The following is a 21,268-nucleotide window of genomic DNA, read 5'->3' on the forward strand; positions in this document are numbered from 1 at the left end:
ACAAACAAAAAAATTTACTCCATTCACCTTCTTGTTTTTTCTGTATATTAAGTGGATCAACCCACATAATGTGTTCAAAATAGGTTCAGATAAGCACTCAGTAAATACAATCTACTGGAATTTAAATAACTGCTATAAAAATAATAATTATCACTGTAGGAATACACTTGAATATGGACAGAATAAGAAAGTAGGGTTTAAATTTATTTTTTTTAAATCTAGGAAAAAATTATATGATTTTAAGTTTCAAGCCCTGCTGAATTTTTAAAAATTAAACACACATGGTTCAAAAATCAGTTACCAGTTTCTTTAAAAACTGCACCCCTGATATTTGAGACACTAACAGATTTCCATTAGTAAAGCAATTGGAGGGCTGATGAAATGATGTTAGTGTCTTCTTGCTTGTTTTTTTTAATGGGAAAAATGATCAATACTGACTGATTAAAAGAAAACAAATATTAGGAACGGAAATAAAAATGAGATGTGAAGACCAGGTCAAGGTTATAACAAATTGTTTAAAAAGGAGCACGAGCTTAATATGAATTGCTTCAGCAGACAGAACCCAGTACAAGTCACAGAACTAAATTTGTGGTATTAAATCTCCAACACTTTACACTTACTAAAAAGTAAAATGTCCTATTAGTACCTTAATTAAATTAATGATCAAAGTTTTCCTTCATTTCGAAAAATGACTATAAAATATTTCAAGAAGAAGTAGTCCCTTTAAAACTAACTGTAGGTCAGCAAATAGTTTCTCCAACAAGAGCATACACTACTAAATATACAACAGTATATGAATTCAAGGTTTAATAAAACTAATGGCACATCTAGCAATTGTTGAAAATGGTGAAAAATTCCTTTATAATCAATTAAGAAAAATAAGCTTGAAGCAATTTATATTTGGCAAAATGTAGAATCTAAATCTAATCTACATTTCTTAAATGTCACCCTGGGAATCCATAAAGCACTGGCACAATACTCAAGCATATAGGAAAGATTCAAAGACTTTTCTGAAATTAATTACTGTGCCAAATACAATCACTTCCCTTTATTCTTAGTGATCAGCTTGCATTCCTCTTACATTAAAAACACTTTACAATTTTTTTAGCTGTTGTTCCTTTGTGCAAAATAAGAGGATACAACAGCTGCTAAGACTTCAAGAAGGAAAATAAATATCCTGTCCTAATGGTAGAGCTGCCATCAGTCTCTCACATTAATATGGTCAATTACAAAAATGCCTTCCATAAATTTGACTAATTGGAAGGAATATGGACTAAATTACACAGTGTTTTTAAAGAAATGCACACTTAACATCAATACAAAATGAACCCAGGAAGTACTGACAAATAAAACTCTAATAATGTGAGATACTGTGATCAGAGCACAATGGTTTCAAGTCAAATAAAAGTCCCTGGGGTGTTTGGCAACGCTGCCTTCCCTTACACAGGTGTTACACATCTTCTGATATCACAACTTATACCACTCAATTTGTTAAGAAAATCCTGTTATTCCCTGCCCAACAAAGATAATAAACTTGCTCATCCCTAGCATTTCATTGTATTTTACTTTATTCTTGAGCTTAGAAGGAACCAAGAAAAATCTCAGGACTCCAAGAAAACAAATTAAGAGGCCAGACGTGGTGGCACATGCTTGTAGCCTCAGCACTCAGGTGACTGAGGCAGGAGGATCGCCCCCAATGCAAATCCAGGACAATGGCTGACACCTGTAAACTCAGCTACTCTGGAGGCTAAAATCAGGACTCCAAGTTAAAGGTTGGGCTTATAGCTCAGTTTAAATGGGAAAAGGATTTCTCTGCTCTGTCAGGAACTCATAGAGTTTAGCCAGTATTATATCATGAGTGTTTTGCAGCCCACAGATCATTTGAATGATTTGAGAAACACAATACTCTCAACAGGGCAACTTATCTTCCTATGAACAGCAAACCTACAATACGGTAAATAGCATACATAACATAGTCATATTTAAATTTGTATTTCCAACAGGGCACATGTTAATCTTCATAATTAAAGATTTGGCCCTTTCATACAAACTTGTGCATATAATTTACCACTATGAAGTTAAGGCACGGCATTAAATGAAGAGCCTGGGGCTTCAGTTTTTTTCACTAAGATAGAGACTAATGACCCTAAGAACAGGACGGGTGTGGATGAGTACACAGCCCAAAACACATCCTTATAAACCAGAAAAACTGGGAATACTAGGCTCAAGGCAAACCGTGTACCACTAGGTAAAACTGTGAAGCATGTGAGCTGATTTCCATACCAGCTCCGGCCCCAGCGTGCCACATGAGGACTTGGAATTTCCAAACCATCTAACAAATACAGACCTGCTTCATCTACAATATTCATTTAAAATTTGGAAAAAGTGGGCTGAAGTGTAGCTCAGAGGTAAAGTGCCTGCTTAGCATGTATGAGGCCCTGAGTTCAAACCCTAGTGCCAGAAAACTAAAGGGGGAAAAAAGTAAAAAATAAATTTTGGCAAAATAATCTCTTTTGCAACGAATGGGAAAACCTCTGTTCTCAGAGTAGCACCCGCCACATGGCAGGGTTATGTTCCTTCCCATGCTGTTATCATGATAAGTGCTACAACACTTGTCATTTGAACAGCATTTGTTTACAATCCTAATCTCCCAGGCCAGCCTTTGCACTAGCTCCTCAAGGACCAGGGAGGGGCCAGAGTCCTCCCCCAGGCAACCTTCAACACAGGGACACCAGTAATGGAAACTTAGGGTGAGGGGACTTGTGGAAAGAAGGAATCCTGTTACTGCATGACCGGAACATTCCATCCATATTTTGCTGACCCAAAGTTCTACTATAATAAACATTGCTGGGCCAGAGGGCAGCATTTTGAGGTGTTCGTTTTGCAAATGACCCAGTATTTGTATGGTCTCTATGGGAATGAAGTGGACGCCTTCCCCTTCATAAAGGTCTGGCGATAGGAAACAATAGTACAATGACACAAGAGTTAACTTGGCATTTTCTGGTGGCCATGTAAGCTCAAACTGTTCAGTGATGGTCAGAGTGTAAACCAGAAAAAGTGCCCTTGTAAGTCTTAATAACAAACCCACCTCCCTGCCCTGCTCTTGCAATAACAGCATTCTAGATGTGCCTCTGGATCCACTGCCAGAAATGTGAACTCTGACCATTTGTATGGGGCGGGGGGGCTTGTGCTACTGTGAACAGCACTCTTCCCACCATTCGTGGGAAATAAGAGCCTTATAGGCCTGAAAGTTCCAGAAAACTGTGCTTTTCCCTGGTCCCCCATCCTCCACCCCACACCCCATTCTAAGGGCTTCTCCTTGGCAGCAGTTACCCCAATTGTCGTTAAACACTGCTGTGCAGAATAACTGAGTCAGTGTCTGTCTCATCACTTAGACTGCGAGCTGACTGAGGTAGAGAGTAAGTCCTCTATTTCCACTGCTTCGCTCCCCGCTGCCAATGAACAGGCACTCAATATTTATTAAATGAATCTTTAGCGTAGGCACCCCATTCTACACGTCATTCTCTAAGTCTTAAAGAATCAACTCTGCCTTCTGCAGGCTTTTTGCTAAGAGCACCTTATCTGCAAAGAGTACTCATTCATGCAGGCAACAAATAATTTTTTTTCAGTGCCAGGCAATGTGCTAGACATTAAGTATATTCCTATGAATAAAAGAAGTTCCATATCCCAAGGCTGTTGGGCTGTAAGTGCACAAAAGAAAGCAGAGGGGGAGAGAGACAAAGCATGTGTGTTGGAGGGATGCAGTTTGAAACAGAGATCAAGAAAGGATTCTCTTTTAAAGTGATAAGTAATCAAACCCTGAAATATGTGAGGGAGCGAGCAGCAGGGTGTTTGAGGCACTGAGAATAAGAACTGTGGAAGCTGGTGGTGTAGCTCAAAGCCAGCATTCACCAGGGACCTAGGCTTGGTCCCCAGCATTACAAAAAGAAGTGCATCCCCACTATGCCTGGTGTGCGGGGGTGGGGAGAGGCAACACAGCTAGCAACAGACAAGAGGGACCCATATGTCTCGGCCCAAGACAGGCTCAGTGGGCAGATCCTGTAAGGCATCAATAAGCTCAGGTTTTCACTTGGGGTGGGGCACGGTGAGCCACTGGGGCCTTCTGAACAGAGCAGTGATCCGATCTGATTTAGGTTTCGGGGATATGATCTCCCTGGCTGCTGTGCTGAGAGCATAAAGAGGAGAGCCAGAGAGCCAGACCAGGGAGACTGGTTGGGAGCAACCGAAACAAGCCAAGCAAGAGGTGACAGGCCCTGGGACTTGGATGATAGTTGCCGAGATGGTAAGAGGGCAGATTCTGGATACATCTTGAAAGCGTGGCCCAAAGGTAGAGATTATGAAAGATGGACTGAGCCAAAAGGCATCGGATCCAGTCATTTAAATCTCTGTTCAGATTGCAAGAAAACTGATGCACAGTTCACTATTTCGAAAGGCTGGTATTTCTTCCTTTGCCTTCAAACCTGAAGGAAACAAAAATGTCATCTATGATTGCCACACTGCTTAATGATCAACTGACCTCCCACCTGAAAAGCTTCCCCAGAATGCATCCAGACCCATCAGACCTGAGGGGCAGAGAAAAGAGTTCATTTCAAACTAGGAGTAAACAACAAGGCAGAACATTAACCAATCAGCCAGCTGGGGGCATTTTGTTCAAATTCAGATTAAAATGAATTCATTTCTGCTCTTCAAAAAAACAACAACAAAAAAAAAACAAAAGCAAACATACACCTCTCCTCATAAACACCCTGAACTAATCCTCACATACCCTCCTGACATCCTAGTGGAGGGGGTGATGTTTAAGGACTATGTTTAAAGGTAAAACAGCGGAAAGCTGGGTTGTTTTCCTTTTAAAAAAAAATCTCAGCATGGGGAAATATTCTATAATTAAGGCAATTTTTACAATAGTAGATAATAATTTGACTATAAATTGTAAAGAATGCAATGATTGCTTATTCTGGCAGCAAAAAAAAAACCAGGACTTTCTGTGAAGTGACTGCCAAGAAAAATGATACTCCCACTCAGACTGGACCACTGCAAGTAGTAACTGCTAACCACATGCTTTACTCTGTAGTTTGCAAGGACACAGCATTTTGTTTTCATCTCTAACCAAACGCCAGACTGAAGACTCAATGGAGACAAATATGTAGTAGAATACAAACAATAACTGAAAGAAGGAAAAAAAGAAACTATTCCAGGGCTTTATGCTTGCTGCGATGCTGACATGTAGGGTTTGGTGAACTAAGCAGAGCTATGCAGTCCAAAAGAAACCACTTCCAGCTGGTTATGACAGAAGCTGAACATTTCAGAGCACAGTCAGGCTTGAAGAGGCTTGCAAAAGACAAACAGACAAAGTGGCCATGCAAAGAATGACCAGGAAAAATGGAGACCAGGGCCTGCCCCAAGAGAGAAGCCAAGGAAGCTGTATTCTGAAAGCACCTCTGCAGGCATGGCCGAGTTTCTGCTGCCATCTGGAAAAGACAATGTGAGATGTCCAGGAGAGGTAAAACAAACCTCATGAAACACTTGAGCTCCCATCCCCAAATGAGCCACGAAGCAGCATCCTATTTTAGGTTAATGAGAACAAAAAAGACATTTTCCTTTTCCCTTTTTTATTTAGGCATCTAGATCTAGATGTAGTTGAAATTTAAAATAAATAGTTTAAACTAACTAAATTTAAAATGCATTGTCTTAGTCTGTTTGGACTGCTATAAGGAAATACCACAGACTGGGTGGCTTACTAATGTCAGAAATGTATTTTTCATGTTCTGGAGCCTGGGAAGTCTAAGACCAAGGTGCTGGCAGATTCAGTGTTTGTTGAGGGCCAAATTACAAGTTCTCTCTCTTCACTATAATGTCACCTGGTGGAAGGGTCAAGAAATCTCTTGAGACTTTTCTATTGTTGTTTTTTTGCAGTCCTGGGGATAACAATCCAGGGACACAGCAAGCCCTGTTTATATTGACACAGTCTAACTGAGATGCCGGGCAGCCTCAAACTCACAATCTTCCTACCTTGGCTCCTGTGGAGTTGGTATTACAGGGGTGCAGCCAAGCCCACTGATAAGGGCTCTTTTACAAGGGCACCATGCCCACTCATAAGGGCTCCTTCTCAATATCATCAATTATTTCGACAGATAAACTTGGAGGGACACAAATATTCAGACTACACCAGGGACGAATAGAAATATCTATTTGTAGAAAAAATACAAAAGACAACAATAATTCTCAAACTTGTTTTTGAACCACAAAACACCTGCTACCTTGCAGTGTGACAAGAATTAGGGATACAGTATTTTGTATCAGATATGGCAGGGGACAAGGGGGTTCCTAAGGTTCAGATAACAACATGGCCAGAGACTGTCCTTAACTTCCAATGTTTCTTTTATGATTATACATTTACTTAGTTTGGTAAATGTTTAAAAAGTAAACCTATATGCAAATATTTAAACATGTCAACCCTAACTAAGAACCAAACCAACCCTCCTACCTCAGAGCATACATAGCATGCACCTCACCTAACTTGGAAGTTCTAGTTTAAAAGGTAAAGACCAAAATCATAAACCAAAAGCTTTCAAGTGAATAAGCCACTAAATTAATAATACAGTCTTTAACCTATTTTTTTCAAGGTCCTAGAGATGGAACCCAGGGCCTTGTGCATTCTTGGGAAGCAGTTACATTGCCAACCCTTTAACATATTTTTTATAATAAAAAGACCAAGTGACACGCAGAAGAAAAGCATATTGATTCACTGCTGTTAAAAGAATTGGATGTTCTAAATGGGTAAAAGTATGACTTAACTGAACCTCTCCCACGTTTTGTGGTACTAAGAACTGAACCAAGACCTTGTGCATGCTAGGCCAGTGCTCTGCCACTGAGTTACAACCCTAGGTTTTTGTTGTTGTTCTTGTTAGTCTGAGACAGGGTCTTGCTAAATTGCCAGGCTGGACCGGAACTTACAGTCCTCCTACCTCAGTCTCCTGAGAAGCTGGGATTTTAGGTATGTGCCAACAGGGCCCCAGCCAACTTTCCTCCTTTGTCAAAGCAATTTTTACATTTTCTTATTTCTAATGAATCACTTTCTAAAATATGCCTTTCGAACCTTCAAATAAGAACAAACATGATTTGTATTGATGTATATCAGCATAAAGAATGAGATTTTGGTGTAGTGGTATATAGTATTTTTACTATAGTGCCTTGCCTTCAAGGGTTACATAGGTGTCTCTGAGTATTAGCTCCCTCCAAGAAGGCCTCAAAGGGCCAAGATGAGCAAGTTCTGGGTGGACTATGTTCAGCTTCTCACCACCCCACCCTGTTAATCAGGCCTCTCTCAGTTCTCCCAGGTGCCAAGTCTTACCTGCCTCTGAAACTGTCCCTTACTGTGACCCCTCTGTTCCTCAACCAGCACCACCTGCTACTTCTAATCAGCCATGGAAGGGAAACCAGATAGCCAAAGCCCTTTATCTTCCCCTCACCTATAAGCCCCTATCTTCTCAATTTGAATGTAAACTAAAAAGCTTGATTCCTGTTTTACACCTTTTGTAATCCCCAGCACCTAGTCTGCTGCCCTCTTTAATGACTCATGATGATAAATTTCTGAAGGTTTTTTCTCTGAGAAGGCACAGGCTTTATGACAGCTGTTTCCATCATTTAGCTTTTCCACTTACTTCCACATTCCCAGCTGTGTTCTGGATGGCTGTGCAGGGCAGAAGCCGAGGGATTTACTGTACTTCTATTTCTTGATAAGATACTTGAAGAGAATAAACACATGGCAAAGAGGACATTAAAGTAAAGGATAAAGAGATTTTTTTTTACTTTACCAATAAAGAGAAAGGGAAGAAATATCACCTAGCACACTGACATTTAATCAATAAATGACAGCAAGGCTGGATTCCTTTCTAATTCGCTCCAAAATACTCTCAATGTCCTTGTCTTATGTCTCTACCTGCAGCAAAGCATCACTAGCTGCAGTTTATATTTATATCTTGGTTTAAAAATATATTCCTCCAAATTAAACAGACCTTCTCCTAACTCCAAATTAGCTGAAATTAAAATGAGCATGTATGAGATCTAATTTGAAGCCCTCACTTGGGTCAACACTTTATGATGAATTTCATCGGGAAGTTCAGAATTACATTCTGAGATTATAGAATCTCAGACATGGAAGGGACCTTAGACATCATCTTGGGCAGTGGTTTTCAACTACTGAGAAGTTTTTTCAAAAAAAAAAAAAAAATACCATGACCTAACCCTGCCCCCAGAAGGTATGACTTTATTGGTCTGGGATGGTACCCAGGTATTAGCATAATTTAAAATCGACCTAAGTGGTTCTGATGTGTGGCCAGTGCTGAGAAGCACTGATGTAATACACCATTCTAAACCCCTGCCACCCCCACTTTCAAAGAAAAAACATCATCAAAGGTATCACAACTAATTTGTCACAGAGCTAGATGGAAACTCCTCATTCCAAGAAAGCAGGTCCTCTCCCTGCAAACTAGTCCACCTAGGGCAGTGTCTCCTTCAACTATTTTTCTATCTTTAATAACTCAATATATGCTAAGATCTCCACCTATTCCAAAGTAAGTATACTTACAAAGTGTTCTCTGACTTGGAATCCCACTGCAGAATAATTATACACACACACACACTCACACATACACTTTTGGACATCGTTTTTTTGTGTTTTCATTTTTTGTGCTCTACTACAACCACATTCTTCTTTTATCACAAATGCTGAGACCCTGTCTCAAATGCATGGTTTCACCTTAAAGCAGCCATATTGCTTTTCTGCTGATAGGTTGGACTCAGCCTACCCTTTTCACCATTATGGCCACCATAGGAAGCTTCTTTCAAAGCTCTCCCAAAGTTTACTCCAATTCCCTTGATTAGTACCTGCCTCACCATGCCTAGTTGACTTCACTCTTCAGGTTCAAACTTTCCATTTTGTGAAGATGTCTTTTTCCCTGAAGCAGCCTCTTTTACTCTGCCAGTTAGTCATGCTGGGTTCTTTTATTTCTTTCCCCAAGCAGCTGGTCTTTTTGATGTCTGGCACACATTTATCTGGGCTTCCAATAAGATGTTTTTACATAGTTTCCAGGCTTCCTGGAGGTTATTGACTTTTTTTAACTCTTCCATTCAATTTTTTCCTAATTTCTAACATTTGTTAAGAGTTTCTTTTTCAAAAGTTGAATACCTGGCTGATGGATCTCTTTGATTTTTTTCTCTCCAACCAGATTGCTGAATTAAATGCATCAGAACTTAAATATAATATTTCAAATTACCTCCAGGATGGAATTGCTTCATGAATTTTCTGAAGACTTTTATGTTCACTATAGTAAGCAACAGATGTTTAACCACGTGGAGTTGAAAATGCTGGTTCTTACCTGTTTCTGTTTTAGTATGTCTGAAAATTTATATAAAATATTCTGATACGCTTAAGTTGTATTTTTCTACGTGGTAAAAACAATAAACTAAAGGTTTTTTTCCCTTTTTTGATGAAAAGGAAACTAACGTGTAATGAATAAGTGTGGTACTCCAAATGTAATGTGGTAAATTACTATTCTAAATTTGCTCTGGTCACAATCAACTGTTAAAGTATATTTCCAAACATAAAGAAAAATAGAATTCTGAATCTTTTTGAAAAATTGCGATAGTACTCACTTGCTAACATAGTAAAAACAACTGTCCAAGTTATATCAGCACATTACAGAGATTTTCTGTAGATTTCATCTGTCCAAGAGTATAGACCCAGAAGATTCCTGGGTTATCAACAGACCATGGGACATTATCACAGACTCAGTATAATTCCATACCATCACCACCAGGATCAGGACAGAGAATGTGACACAAAGTTTACACTTGGTACTGGTGAGCAAAAAAACCCCATACTCATCATTTCCACCCTTAGGTTACTTTGAGCAGAGGAAAAAAGACACACCTGTGCCTTCACACAGCTAACAGCATTCTGCACAAAGTTCTACATCTGGTTCAAAAAAGGAATTAGAAGGAAGACAGCACAGAAGCCTGGGGAGTGCAGACCCTAGGCAATGAAAGGAGGATAATTTCAGATTCTGGAAGCCACTAATAAAAATCAAAGCATCGGGGCTGGAGATTTAGCTCAGTGGCATAAGCGCCTGCCTTGCAAGCAGGCAGTCGTGAGTTTGATCCCTGGTACCGATAAAAAGGAAGGAAAAAAAAAGAAACAAAAATCAAAACATCAAGGTAAAGAAACTAAGCTGGCACCATTCAACGGAACCAGAAGGTAACAGACAACAGATAACAGGTAGGGAGATTAGCTAAGAACTATTTAAAATAGCCCCCTAAAAATAAATAATAAAAATAGCCCCCTAAAATTAATTAATTAAACAGCCCCCTAGCAGGTCTCTCCACCTCTATCTCTTGCCTCACCAAGTGCCATTGGTTAGCCACCTTAAAGCAACTTGACTAATGACATGCCCCTCCTCAGAAACCCTCACTGGTTCCCTGTGGCACAGGAAATACAATTTCCATTCTTTCTACTATTAATACTATCTGTCTACATCTGCGGTTCACTTTTTGCCTGAAGATGTGTCTGGACCCTTTCTAATACAGTGTAAGGATAGTACTTCACTATCGGTAGTCAGTTGATGGTCATCCCCTGACCACCCTAAAACCTCTAGGGAAGCACAGAAGATATGTTGTCATACCATCTGTATTACACAGAACAGATTATTTTCTGGGTAATTCCACGCCTACCAATCACTAACTGTAAAAGTATGAACATATTTTTAATCCCTTCGAATCTCAGTTTCCTCATCTGTAAAATGAGAGACGAGGATGGTAATTCTGACTACATATGGCAATTGTGGCCTTTAAATGAAACCAGTACTTAGTATGAGGCTAGGGCCAGAGAAAGAACTTTAAATAGCCTATTAGCTCTTCTCATAAGGCCAAAATGCATTTTTTGTAAAAAAAAAAAAAATGCAGGAACAAACCTCAGTGCTAAAAGTTATTACTGGGGAGCCAAAGATACTCACTTCCAACTGGCTCAAATTAACACTGATGTTGTTTCCCTTGTACAGATGACAAAAAACTTCCTTTTTCATTCCTCAGTCTAGTCCTCAGCTAATCCTGAAATTGCATGCAACCCAATGTGAATCAAATAAAAAAGGAAAATAGTAATTATGCTGAATAGAACATTTTATATTTGTATGTTCTAACTAGAGATCGAGCTGCATAAGCCAGCACTTTTACTAAGCTCTTTTTTAAGCATATCCAGGAGTCAGTTCCTTTAACACTTGGGCACTTTCTAGCATGGCAGGCTTTGTAGCCCAATGAGACCTACTCCACAGGTGACACAGGGAGTCCAACTGGTTTCAGTGACGTAAGACCTGGAAAGCTTATGGCAAAATCCAAGCTAGCTACTTAAAGTGAGGAAAGGGAAATGCAAACCTAAAGACACATGCTGCACACAGGTACACTGCTCACACACATAAATGGGAACAGAAAACAAAAACTCCCAAATCACAACTATGCTCACACAGCTCCTTACTATCACTCAGTGTCACTGTGAAAGATACTTTTGACCAGCTCAAGAATTTTAACCAAGTGTCTCATGCTTAAAAAAATAATTTCAGCAAAGATTAGTGATAAAACAGCAATTGTACATCCTTTGTTCTGTCTCCCTGAAGAGACAAAAATGAAAATAATTAGACTTTTGGAGTTTTCATTAGTAATTTTTTAACTAAAGAACTAGCATTATTTAGTACTTTAGTCCCAAATCACCTCATTGCTTATGTGTGCTGGGGATTAAACCCAGGGCCTCACACACGCTAAGTACAAGTTATACCAATGAGCTATACTCCCAGCCCCTACTTTTCCTCATCTGTAACACTCATATGGTACTTATCACACTCTGTGGTATATTCCAATTATGTGTGCACATTGCTTATCTCCCTACCAGGAAAAGTCCTGGTGGCAGAGGCCCCTCCTCCTGCTCCCATGATGCCAAGCACAGAATACTGTGCATAGCAGACACTCCAAAAAGATAGGACTGTTAGAGTTGGGGGGCCAACCCTTTGTATTAAAATCCCTTTTGACCGTGACATGTGGACTCTGAAAAGCACATAAGTCAGGCCATTAGGCAATGCAGGACCTCAGGTAGAAGACCTGTCTTCAGAGCACATCAGATTATCCTGATTATGATCTAAGAGATCCCTTCAGAACATGGACTACTCTCTAAATTTGGCCAAACCTTTAGAAAGCAAGTGCAAGGTCATCAAGAATTAAACCTTAAACTTGGATTATGCCTGGGGCCAATGAGTAGGCACCTGTGCACTGTTCCCCTGCCTAGAAAATAAAATTTCTGAAGGTTTCATATTGAAAAAGCGTAAGTCTCCCTCTCTAGGAAAAGTGCCTAGCAATTAATTCATCAAGATATAGGCTGAATACAGTTAACTGAGTATCCCCTCCCCAAATAAGCAAAATTATCTGAGTGTAGCTCAGTAAAAATGAGGCTAATATATGCATCTAGAGAGGCCAGGGTGATGGTAAAGATTACCCCTGTTTCTATACTAGCCGTCTAAAGGTATTTACTTGGGTCTGTCTGTGTTGTGACAGTGTCCTAGACTCAAATGAATGCCTCTAACACTCCACATTTTTGAGCCATTCAGTCATGCATTTTTGTTATTGTTGAAAGTGGTGCGAAATTGCACTGCATGAGCTAAAGTCCTTGGTGGTCTTCCAAGGATTCCAGCTAAAAAGGCACTTCCTTTGTTCCTCAGGAGAATGCAGTCCAGTAGGTCATTCAAAAGGGGAAATAAAAGCAGCAGCCCTGGGAGGGAGATGAAGGACAAGACAAAAAGAATAAAATGTTTTGGGTGTGAGCACATTAGCTTCCATTTCCGGCTGCTGGTCACTAATAACTCCCCTATCTTTGGTGGTGGTGGGGTGTCCAGGTAGACAGTTACCAAAAAAAAAAAAAATACCCTTCAGGTGCTTTCCAGGGTTAGTGACAATCAAAGGGAATACCTAAGATGTGGAGTTCCTAAGCAGCTTCCTTGTCCCTGAGAGACTTGCTGGTGGAAATGTCCTGCCACTTTTAGAGACTGCACAGAACAAAGTTGAAGAAACTGGGGGCAATGGGGAGGACGATTTCACAGCCCACTCCCTAAGTGACTCTAGTTCATCTCAAAGGCACATACTGTTCTGCATGAGAAGATGAAAACTTCTCACTTTCCCATTAAAGTATAGCTGCATCCCACCTTCAAAAGGTGGGAATGACAACTGTAACCTTCATGCCAGTCACCACCACTGCACGCAGGCCCAAACTGCAGGGCACAAGGACCTAAGGTCTGACCTGTGGAGTCCCCAAGCTTTAGGGACTGCTGGTTTCACACTGACTGGTTCACTTTTTCGGGCAGGAGGGAAGAGGGGAAAGAAAGACGGCTTTTCAGGGCTCTACAACCAATAAAATTGTCAAGCTGTGAGGACATACTTGAGTTCCAAAAAGCCAAACTGATGAACAGCAAACAGTCTTTATTCAGTATGCGAGTTAGTTGATAACTGCCAAGGTGCAGTGGGTGCTCGGGCTACTCCAACAATTTCTTTGGTTCTATTTCTAGGGAGAGGCTGGTTACACTCCTCCTCCAACAGTGCCGACAACTTCCCTCAATTACCTTTGTAATTTATATGCAATTGATGACTGCACTTAATCTCCAAGGTTATTAATAGCCCTTCCAAAAAATGACCCCCAAGTCTTCCTAAGCCTTTGGAAGCGCCTAGTTAAAATTATAGTATTTCCTTTGCTGGCTGCCGGTCCCCAGGCTGCCCCACCCGGGCGACCAGCAGGGCGAGGCAAAACCTCACTTCCAAGAAAGGTTCGGAATGGAGGCTCCACTTCCTCACTCCTCCGTTAGGTTGTGCTGGACACCAGCCAGCTAGATTCGAGGCTCTTCCTGAGCCCCCAGGGTAAACAGGCTACCTGCGCCGCTGTGGGCCCCAGCGCAGTTCGCCTTGCAGCGCGCAACAGTTGGCCCTTGCGAGTCAGCGAATGCGACCTGGAGAGGACCCGCCTGGGCATAACTGCTGGCCTCGCAGCAAGGGGCGGCGTGCTTTCTGCCGCTCCTGCTACTCCACAAGAAGGCATTACACAAATACCCCAGGCACCCCTAGCGCTGAAATCCGGTGAACTTTTTCAGAGGCTAAGCCGTCTTCATTTGCATAACCATCTCCAAACTGAGATTCAGGTTTCCTGTAATCAGTCCTTTCAAGGGTCTGTAATTGAATGTGCAATTAACCCTTAAAATGAGGTGAGAAGAAGGGGGGTAGATACCCTTCTTGTCCACACCTTCCGGAAAGCAAGAGTTTCCAAAAGTCAGGATTTAGAGGGGTGGGGACTGCAAGAAGTCGTTTACTTTTTAGAGGCGACTTCTAAAGCCTTTGCAGCCACTAAAACTCCTAATCCGAGTCAGCGGTGTAAGAGGCGAGGCGAAGGATTTTTTTAAAAAACATCAATGAAACATCAAGTTCCACGTAGTGCGTCCCCGTGAATCTGCAGGCTCCAGGTTTCCCCCACCCCCACCCCACCCCTTGTCACCCACAAAACAAAGCGGGGTGCCCAGTCAGGAGTTCAACCCGGAAAAGACCAGCGAGCAGGTGACACACACTTTCAGGGCCAGAGTCTTCCGTGGCTCCCAGAATCGAGAAGACTGCGGAACGGGGCGGGGGGGGGGGCGAGTGCGGGAGTGGCACTGGGTAAAGTGGCGGCGCCCCTCCACTCGCCGTGCCCGGGAGCCGCCAGGGCTGATTTGCCCTAGCGCTCTCTCCTCTGCCCTTTGCTCCCCATCAGCTACCTGGGGCCGGGGTGGGGTAGAGCGTCCGCAGCCCCTTCCGCGGGTGCAGTCTCTGCATCCCCCTCCCTTAGTGGGGGTTCCTACCTACCGTTGATCTCGTGCAGTGGGGCATCGTTCTTGTTGAATCCTTTGGCCACGTAGAGACGTCGCACTTCCGAGCAACTTTTCGACTTGAGCTCGGCAGCCAGCAGCGCCACGCTAAGCACAGCCAGGGTGCAAAGAAGGGCGGGCAAGCCGAATCGTGCCATCGTGCGGGCCCCGGCGGACGCGCTCCCACCTTTGGGCTGGGATGAGACGGATGGGAAGCGGCGCTGCGGGAGCAGAGCTGACCGGCCCGAGGGGCGCGGAGCAGGGGCTCGTGAGTGGGAGTGAGATCGAAGGAGTTGGAGTTGGTGGAAGAGGAGGAGACGCGGGGCGAAAAGTGGAGCTGGGCCTCGCGTCAGGCAACGGTCCCCGGTGCCAGGCGCCCGACCCGGGCAGGAGGAGGAGGGCGTGAAGGAGGTACGCGGCCCAAGGGAGCAGCGACGCGGGCCGGTGACCGCAGGACGGCGAACGGGGCGCGCCGGCCGGCCCGCCGGGCAGGAACGCGTGGAAGGTGGCAGGCGCCGCGGGACCGCGGAGGGTGTGGGCGGCGTCGGCGGGCGGGCGAGGGTTGCGCGCGGCTCGGGCTGCCCGGCGTTGGTCCTCTCGCCTGGCTCACTCGGCTCAGCTCAGTCTGCTCTCGACCGCGCTGCTGTGCCCTTCTCAGCTCTGCCGCTGATTGACTGGCCGGCTAGCGCGGCGACGCTCCACAAACTTGGCCAAGCGGGCGGCACTAGGGGGAGGGGAGGGGGCGGGCGGCTGGGGGGGCAGAGACAGGCGGGAGCACGCAGGGCCGGGCCGGGGGAAAACCTGGAAGCCGGCTTGGATCCGGAGCGGCCAAATCCACTTCCTAGGGGGCCGCACCGGGCGCTGGGCTCCCACGTCTGACTCCTCCCTCCTCCCTCCTCCTCGGAGGCGGGGAGCCCGCCCGTCACCCCCACCCAAAGAGGAAAGGACCGTTGCTCCCGGGCCCGCGTCCTAAAGAACCGGACAACTTGGGACTTGCTCCTAAGCCTATATTTGAGCCCTAGGCTTTCCTCGCTGGGCCACCTGACCGACCGACTTTCCAAAGCCGCGCGGAGCTCTCCCACCCAGCCTCTGGGGACGCCGCTAACAGCCGAGCTACTGGGCAGTGTGGAAGGTACCCACATTGCTCCCATTGTTTTCCGGTAGGCATCAGAGGGATTTGGGACTCCTAGCTGGCCTGAGACCTTCACCTGGTCGCCCCTGAGCTGCTTGCTTAAACACTGCCAATGCAGCTCCCACTAGTCCCAGACCCTGGTAGGCACGCCTCTCCCGTTCCACACACGCCCCTCAATCTCCAGGTAATGGGGCAAAGTCTGGGTTGATTGGGTAAACCTGCAGACCTGGCCCAAACCTTACAGGTGTAGGTTAGGAAACTGAAGCCCCATTAGAAAAGCCTCGTGCAAATAGCGTGCACCCTGGGGGAGGTGGGTCCAGAACTTGGTAGGCTTGATTCCTCTGGTCCCAGGGAATATCAGCAGCTCAGGACTCCCAAGCTTCTTGAGACTGGCACCCCCCTGGGATCCAGTCTCCACTTAGCCAGTATAAAATCGGGAATGAGCAAGTCTTCCTACCTTGCCAGCTTTGTCAGATTTCATTAATGAGTGTTTTTGAAGCTCCCAGGGCTCCTTTAATGAAGGGACCTGGGCAGATTGGGAACTTGTCATTACTGTTGTTATTGTTACAGTCTGCTTTAAAAGGTTAGGGTGAGAAGTGCCTGAGACACCTCGGGAGTGTGCTGGGAACTGGGCAGATAAAAAGGGCTGGAACTTATTATTTGGCTAGACTCTCAATTCCCATAAAATTACACAGGGTGAAGATATGAACCATCATTACAATTATCGCCCTCAAAGGATTTGTTGAGACTTCCTCCGCTGTTTGTAAACCACGTTGACATGGTTGGCTCTAAGGAGCTGTGGAAAGCAGTTTAGCAGTTTTGAATGCCCACTGCAGACTTGTCTACATTGTATTAACTTTTGGAGACCCTCAGCATGAACAAATTGTGACCTCTTATAGCTGGAACTTTCCATTTCTGTGGGTTCACAGAACATTTAACTCTGAAAGAAAGAAAGCAATTTTTTTTAAATATGCAAACTCAACTACCGTTGAATTCCCTTGCCATTTTCAAGGGACTTTGAAACAGTCCAGGTTGTCTTTAAACCAATAGGCATGAGCTCCTCAAGACCTTGCTAAGGCTTAACCCCAACACTGTTAATTTTCATTAATGTATTAAGATGGTCTTCACCGAGGAGAATATGCCACCAATATTAATAATAAAATGAAATCCAGTGACCATAAGAGAAAAAAAACAATTTTCCCAAAACCATAAGGGTCAAATCAGAAAGCCCTTTCCCGGTCCAAAATTAGCTCATTCCACAATAAATGAGTCCCTCACCCTTACTCCTGCTCTTCCTCTTAATGCATTATTAACCAAAACTTGAGCCTTTTCCACCAGAAACAGTCACCTCTGGCTACAAATGGATCTGAACAAGTCTGAACTTTACCAGGAAAAGTAGGAACCCCAAGCCCTGCTTAGAGGCGGTGCCCACTTCAAAGCCTTCTCTCATTTAAATACAAACAGGGTGAACAACTGGCAATCTACTAAACAATATCATCCAGAAGGGAAGCTGTTCAAATGGCTCTAGCTCCTTCTCCCCTCTTCCCTTCAGCTCTTCCTTTCCAAAGAGGCTCCTCTGTAGAGATGTAACCACTCCTTCTAAATTCTCTGAATGCCAAAAAGGGATTGGAGGCTGTTTGCAGAATGCAAGATTCTCTAACTTCTCAGGCTAGTTAACTCTCATCTGGCACACTTTTGGCTTCTTTTATTATGGTAAAAACAAGAGTTACCATCTTAAAAGTGTACAGTTCGGTGGCATTTAGTAGTCACATAATGTAGCCATCACCATATCTCCTTTGAGTGCATTTGTATAACCCCCCCCCCCCGCAAAGAGATCACATATCTATGAAGCATTCAAATTCTATTCCCTTCTGATCTACGCCCCAGTAACCAACCATCAGTCTGCACACTTTTTCTGACCTGTTGGAGAGCTATCCTCATTGCTAACTATTGGGATGAAGGGTCAAATCCCTATGGATTTGCCTATTCTGGACATTTTGAACAAATGAACCATATAATATGGGCCTCTGTGTCTGACTTCTTTCATTTAGCACAATGTTTCTAAGGTCCAGCGATTGTGGTAGCATGTACAGTGGTACCTTGGTTCATAAACTCGATTCTCTCCACAATTCTGGCCATAAACTGAGTCAGTGGTTAGGCTCCATGTTGACCTTATTGGGGAAATTTGGTTCACTTCTTATCCACTTTGGTTTGCGACCAGAATGGTGGAGAGAATTGAGTCTGTAAATCGAGGTAGTACTGTACTTTGTTCCGATTTGTTGCTGAATAATATTCTATTGTACAGATGGTCCACATTCAGTCATATAATTCTTTACAATTCACAAAGTACTTCCAAGTACATCCTCATGCTTTAGGAAATTGCAGTTTTTTAGTGGCCGGGATATAGCTTAGTGATAGGGCATGTGTTTAGCATGTCTGAGCCTCTGGGTTCAATCCCTAGCACCCAATACTCCTAAAAAATAAAAAAGGAAATCGAGTTTTTAAAAACTAAATAAGCAAACCACGTGTCAACAAGGTTATATGGCTTGTGCACTGTGACAGCACACATGAGTGTGAACCAAGACTGAAATCTAAGGTCTCTGACTAATCCCTTAAAAACGCTGTGCTCTGGGTCTCATTTAGGGTTAGCAATAAATGTGCAGCTCTCCTAGACCCTGCAGAAGTGTTCTTGCTTGAAATTCATAACTTCACTGAGCACATACTATGTGTCAGATGTTTCTCAGTCTAAACAGAGTGAAGATATAGTATAAGTCAAATGGAATTGACAGTTTGATGCACTGTATGCAGATGCGTGGATAGAATACACTGGTGTGTTTTTGCACAAGTGAAGGGCTTCTCTTGATGTGACATGAGACTAGGAGGGTACACTTGCTGGTAAACAGAGGGAACAAACAATGTACTCATATGCTGCTCTGCTCCATGCCAAGACAGCCCAGTGGTCAGGTCTTTCATAGCTTCGGGGGCACTTTTTCTGGCCTCCTGGGGAGTATCCTCATTGCCAACTATGGAGATGAAGAGTCAAAAGTGATTTCGTGAGCCAAGATTGGTGGCATGCACCTGTAATCACAGCACTTTGAGAGGCTGAGGCAGGAGGCTCACAGCTTCGAACCCAGCCTGGGCAACTTAGTGGCTTAGTGAGATATTGTCTCAAAAAATAAAAAGTGTTGTGGATGTAGCTGTTGAAACAAAATCAGCATAGTTCATGCCAAGGCTTTGAGTTTAATCCTCAGTATCTACCCCACCCCACCCCCCCAAAAAAAAAGAAGAAGAAAAGGAGGAAAACTTCCTCTGTTAGGACAAGTGTAAATTGTTCTCTACCATGCCATGAATTCTTTGTATTCTTACCCTAACCCTTCTTTCATTACCCTCCAGTGCTGGAGAATCAAAGCCAAGTCCATGTTAGGTAAATATTCTACCACTTAGCTACATTTTGGGCCTGGTTTTAAATTTTGTTTTGAGACTGGGTCTGGCTAAATTGCCTAGGCTAGGTTTGAACTTGTCAGCCTCTCTGCCTCGCCCTCTAGTAGCTGTGATTACAGGCATGAGCCACTATGCCCTGCCTTGAACAATTCTTTCAAGGTATGTGCCTTGAAAGTATTCTCAAGACTCAGTTGCGATGTCACCTTTTCTGGAAAACCTTACTGGATTTACTCAAGCAAAACTATTGGCTCCTGCTTCTAGGCCTCCAAAGCAACATGAGTACTACACTTGGTCCTCCTCAGAAGCTGTACTTTTTTAGAGGGCTCTTGTAGACTTTATTTTATTTGCATACATTTTACCAACCAGAGAACAGGTTCACTATGTAGATATTTTCCCAAGAGAATAAAAAGGGGGGTTGGGGTTATAGCTCAGTGGCACAAGAGCCTGCCTAGCAAGTGCAGGGTCCTGAGTTCGATTTCTGGTACCAAAACAAAAATAAAAATTAACAGGTATTTAAAATCTGATTTCTAAAAGTTATCATCGGGGCTGGGGATTTAGCTCAGCAGCATAAGCGCCTGCCTTGCAAGCACGTTGTCATAAGTTCGATCCCCATTACCGATAAAAAAAGTTAACTACTTCAAAACTCTTAAAATTTTGTTAGACAAACTCAGCATGTGTTGAGCCTAAATTTCACCTAGTACTAGCTTTTCTGTCTTACCCCATGCCTCCCTTTCAAACAACCAAAAGCAAGCTATGTTTTCTGACAACTTGCTCTGAACAACAGCTGGTTCTGGGCTGGGAATGTGTGGCTCACAAGGCATTGGGTTGGATCCCCAGGGCTGAAAAAAATAGAAGTTAAATGAAGACTCCATAGACCACAGGCCTTTACAAAACTCACAACCTACTCGGGGAATAGAACCTATATGTATATGGCAAAGAAAATACAAGGCAATGCTTGCTTCTGAAAAGAGTCATCCCAGTTTGTTCTCTATTTCATGGCAACTGAGGGGTCTCCGCTTAGTCCTAGAAGTGAAATAGTGACAGAAGTAGTGGACTGTCACGATTTATAAGAGATGGATTCAGGGGCCCCCTGTGCATGTCAGAATCTGCACATGCTTAGGTCCCTCATATAAAATGGCACGAGCTAGGCTGGAGTATATACCTGCAATCCTAGCTACTCAAGAAGGCAGAGGCAGGAGGATTGAATGCTTGAGGCAAGCCTAGGCATTTAGTGAGACCATGTCTCAAAATTAAAAGTGAAAAGCTGTGTGGTTGTAGCTCAGCACTCCTTGAACTCGATTTAGTGCTGAAAAAAATGTATAATATTTACATATAACCTACATACATCCTCCTGTATACTTTATTTTTCTCTTTTTGGTGGTGCCAGGGAATGGAATCCAGAGCCTTGCACATGCTAGATGAGTGTCCTATCATTTCTAGCCCCTTTCCATATATTTTAAATCATCTTTAGAGTACTTATCATCTAGATTACTTTAGATTGTTGATACAATGTAAATAGTTGTTATACTGTATTGTTTAGAAGATAATGACAAGAAAAAGGTCTGAAGCCAGGCATGACAGTACACACCTGTAATCCCAGCACTGGGCGGCTGAGGCAGAATGATCTCTGTGAGTTTGAGGCCAGCTTGGGCTACATAAGCAAGTTCAAGGCAAGCCTTCACTAAATGGTGTAACCCTGTCTCAAAAAAAAGTCTATAAAACTTCAATTCAGATATAATTTTAAAAACATCTTCAGCAT

The 21,268-nt window shown here is 43.3% G+C and overlaps 1 protein-coding gene across 1 annotated transcript in view; it reads right to left on the minus strand.

Annotated features, from left to right (window-relative positions):
* Nucleotides 1–15,590, minus strand: part of Gpc4 (glypican 4) — a 113,340-nt gene extending 97,750 nt beyond the window's left edge. Inside the window, exon 1 of the mRNA XM_003462661.4 lies at nt 14,935–15,590. Coding sequence (XP_003462709.2) covers nt 14,935–15,094 — 160 coding nt within the window. The 5' untranslated portion in view covers nt 15,095–15,590. The remainder of the gene's footprint in view (nt 1–14,934) is intronic.
* Between the last annotated feature and the right edge of the window lie 5,678 nt (nt 15,591–21,268).

The sequence above is a fragment of the Cavia porcellus genome, unplaced genomic scaffold (genome assembly GCF_034190915.1).
Source record: "Cavia porcellus strain 051 isolate PalLab524CR breed Dunkin Hartley unplaced genomic scaffold, mCavPor4.1 scaffold_3, whole genome shotgun sequence".
Lineage (NCBI taxonomy): Eukaryota > Metazoa > Chordata > Mammalia > Rodentia > Caviidae > Cavia > Cavia porcellus.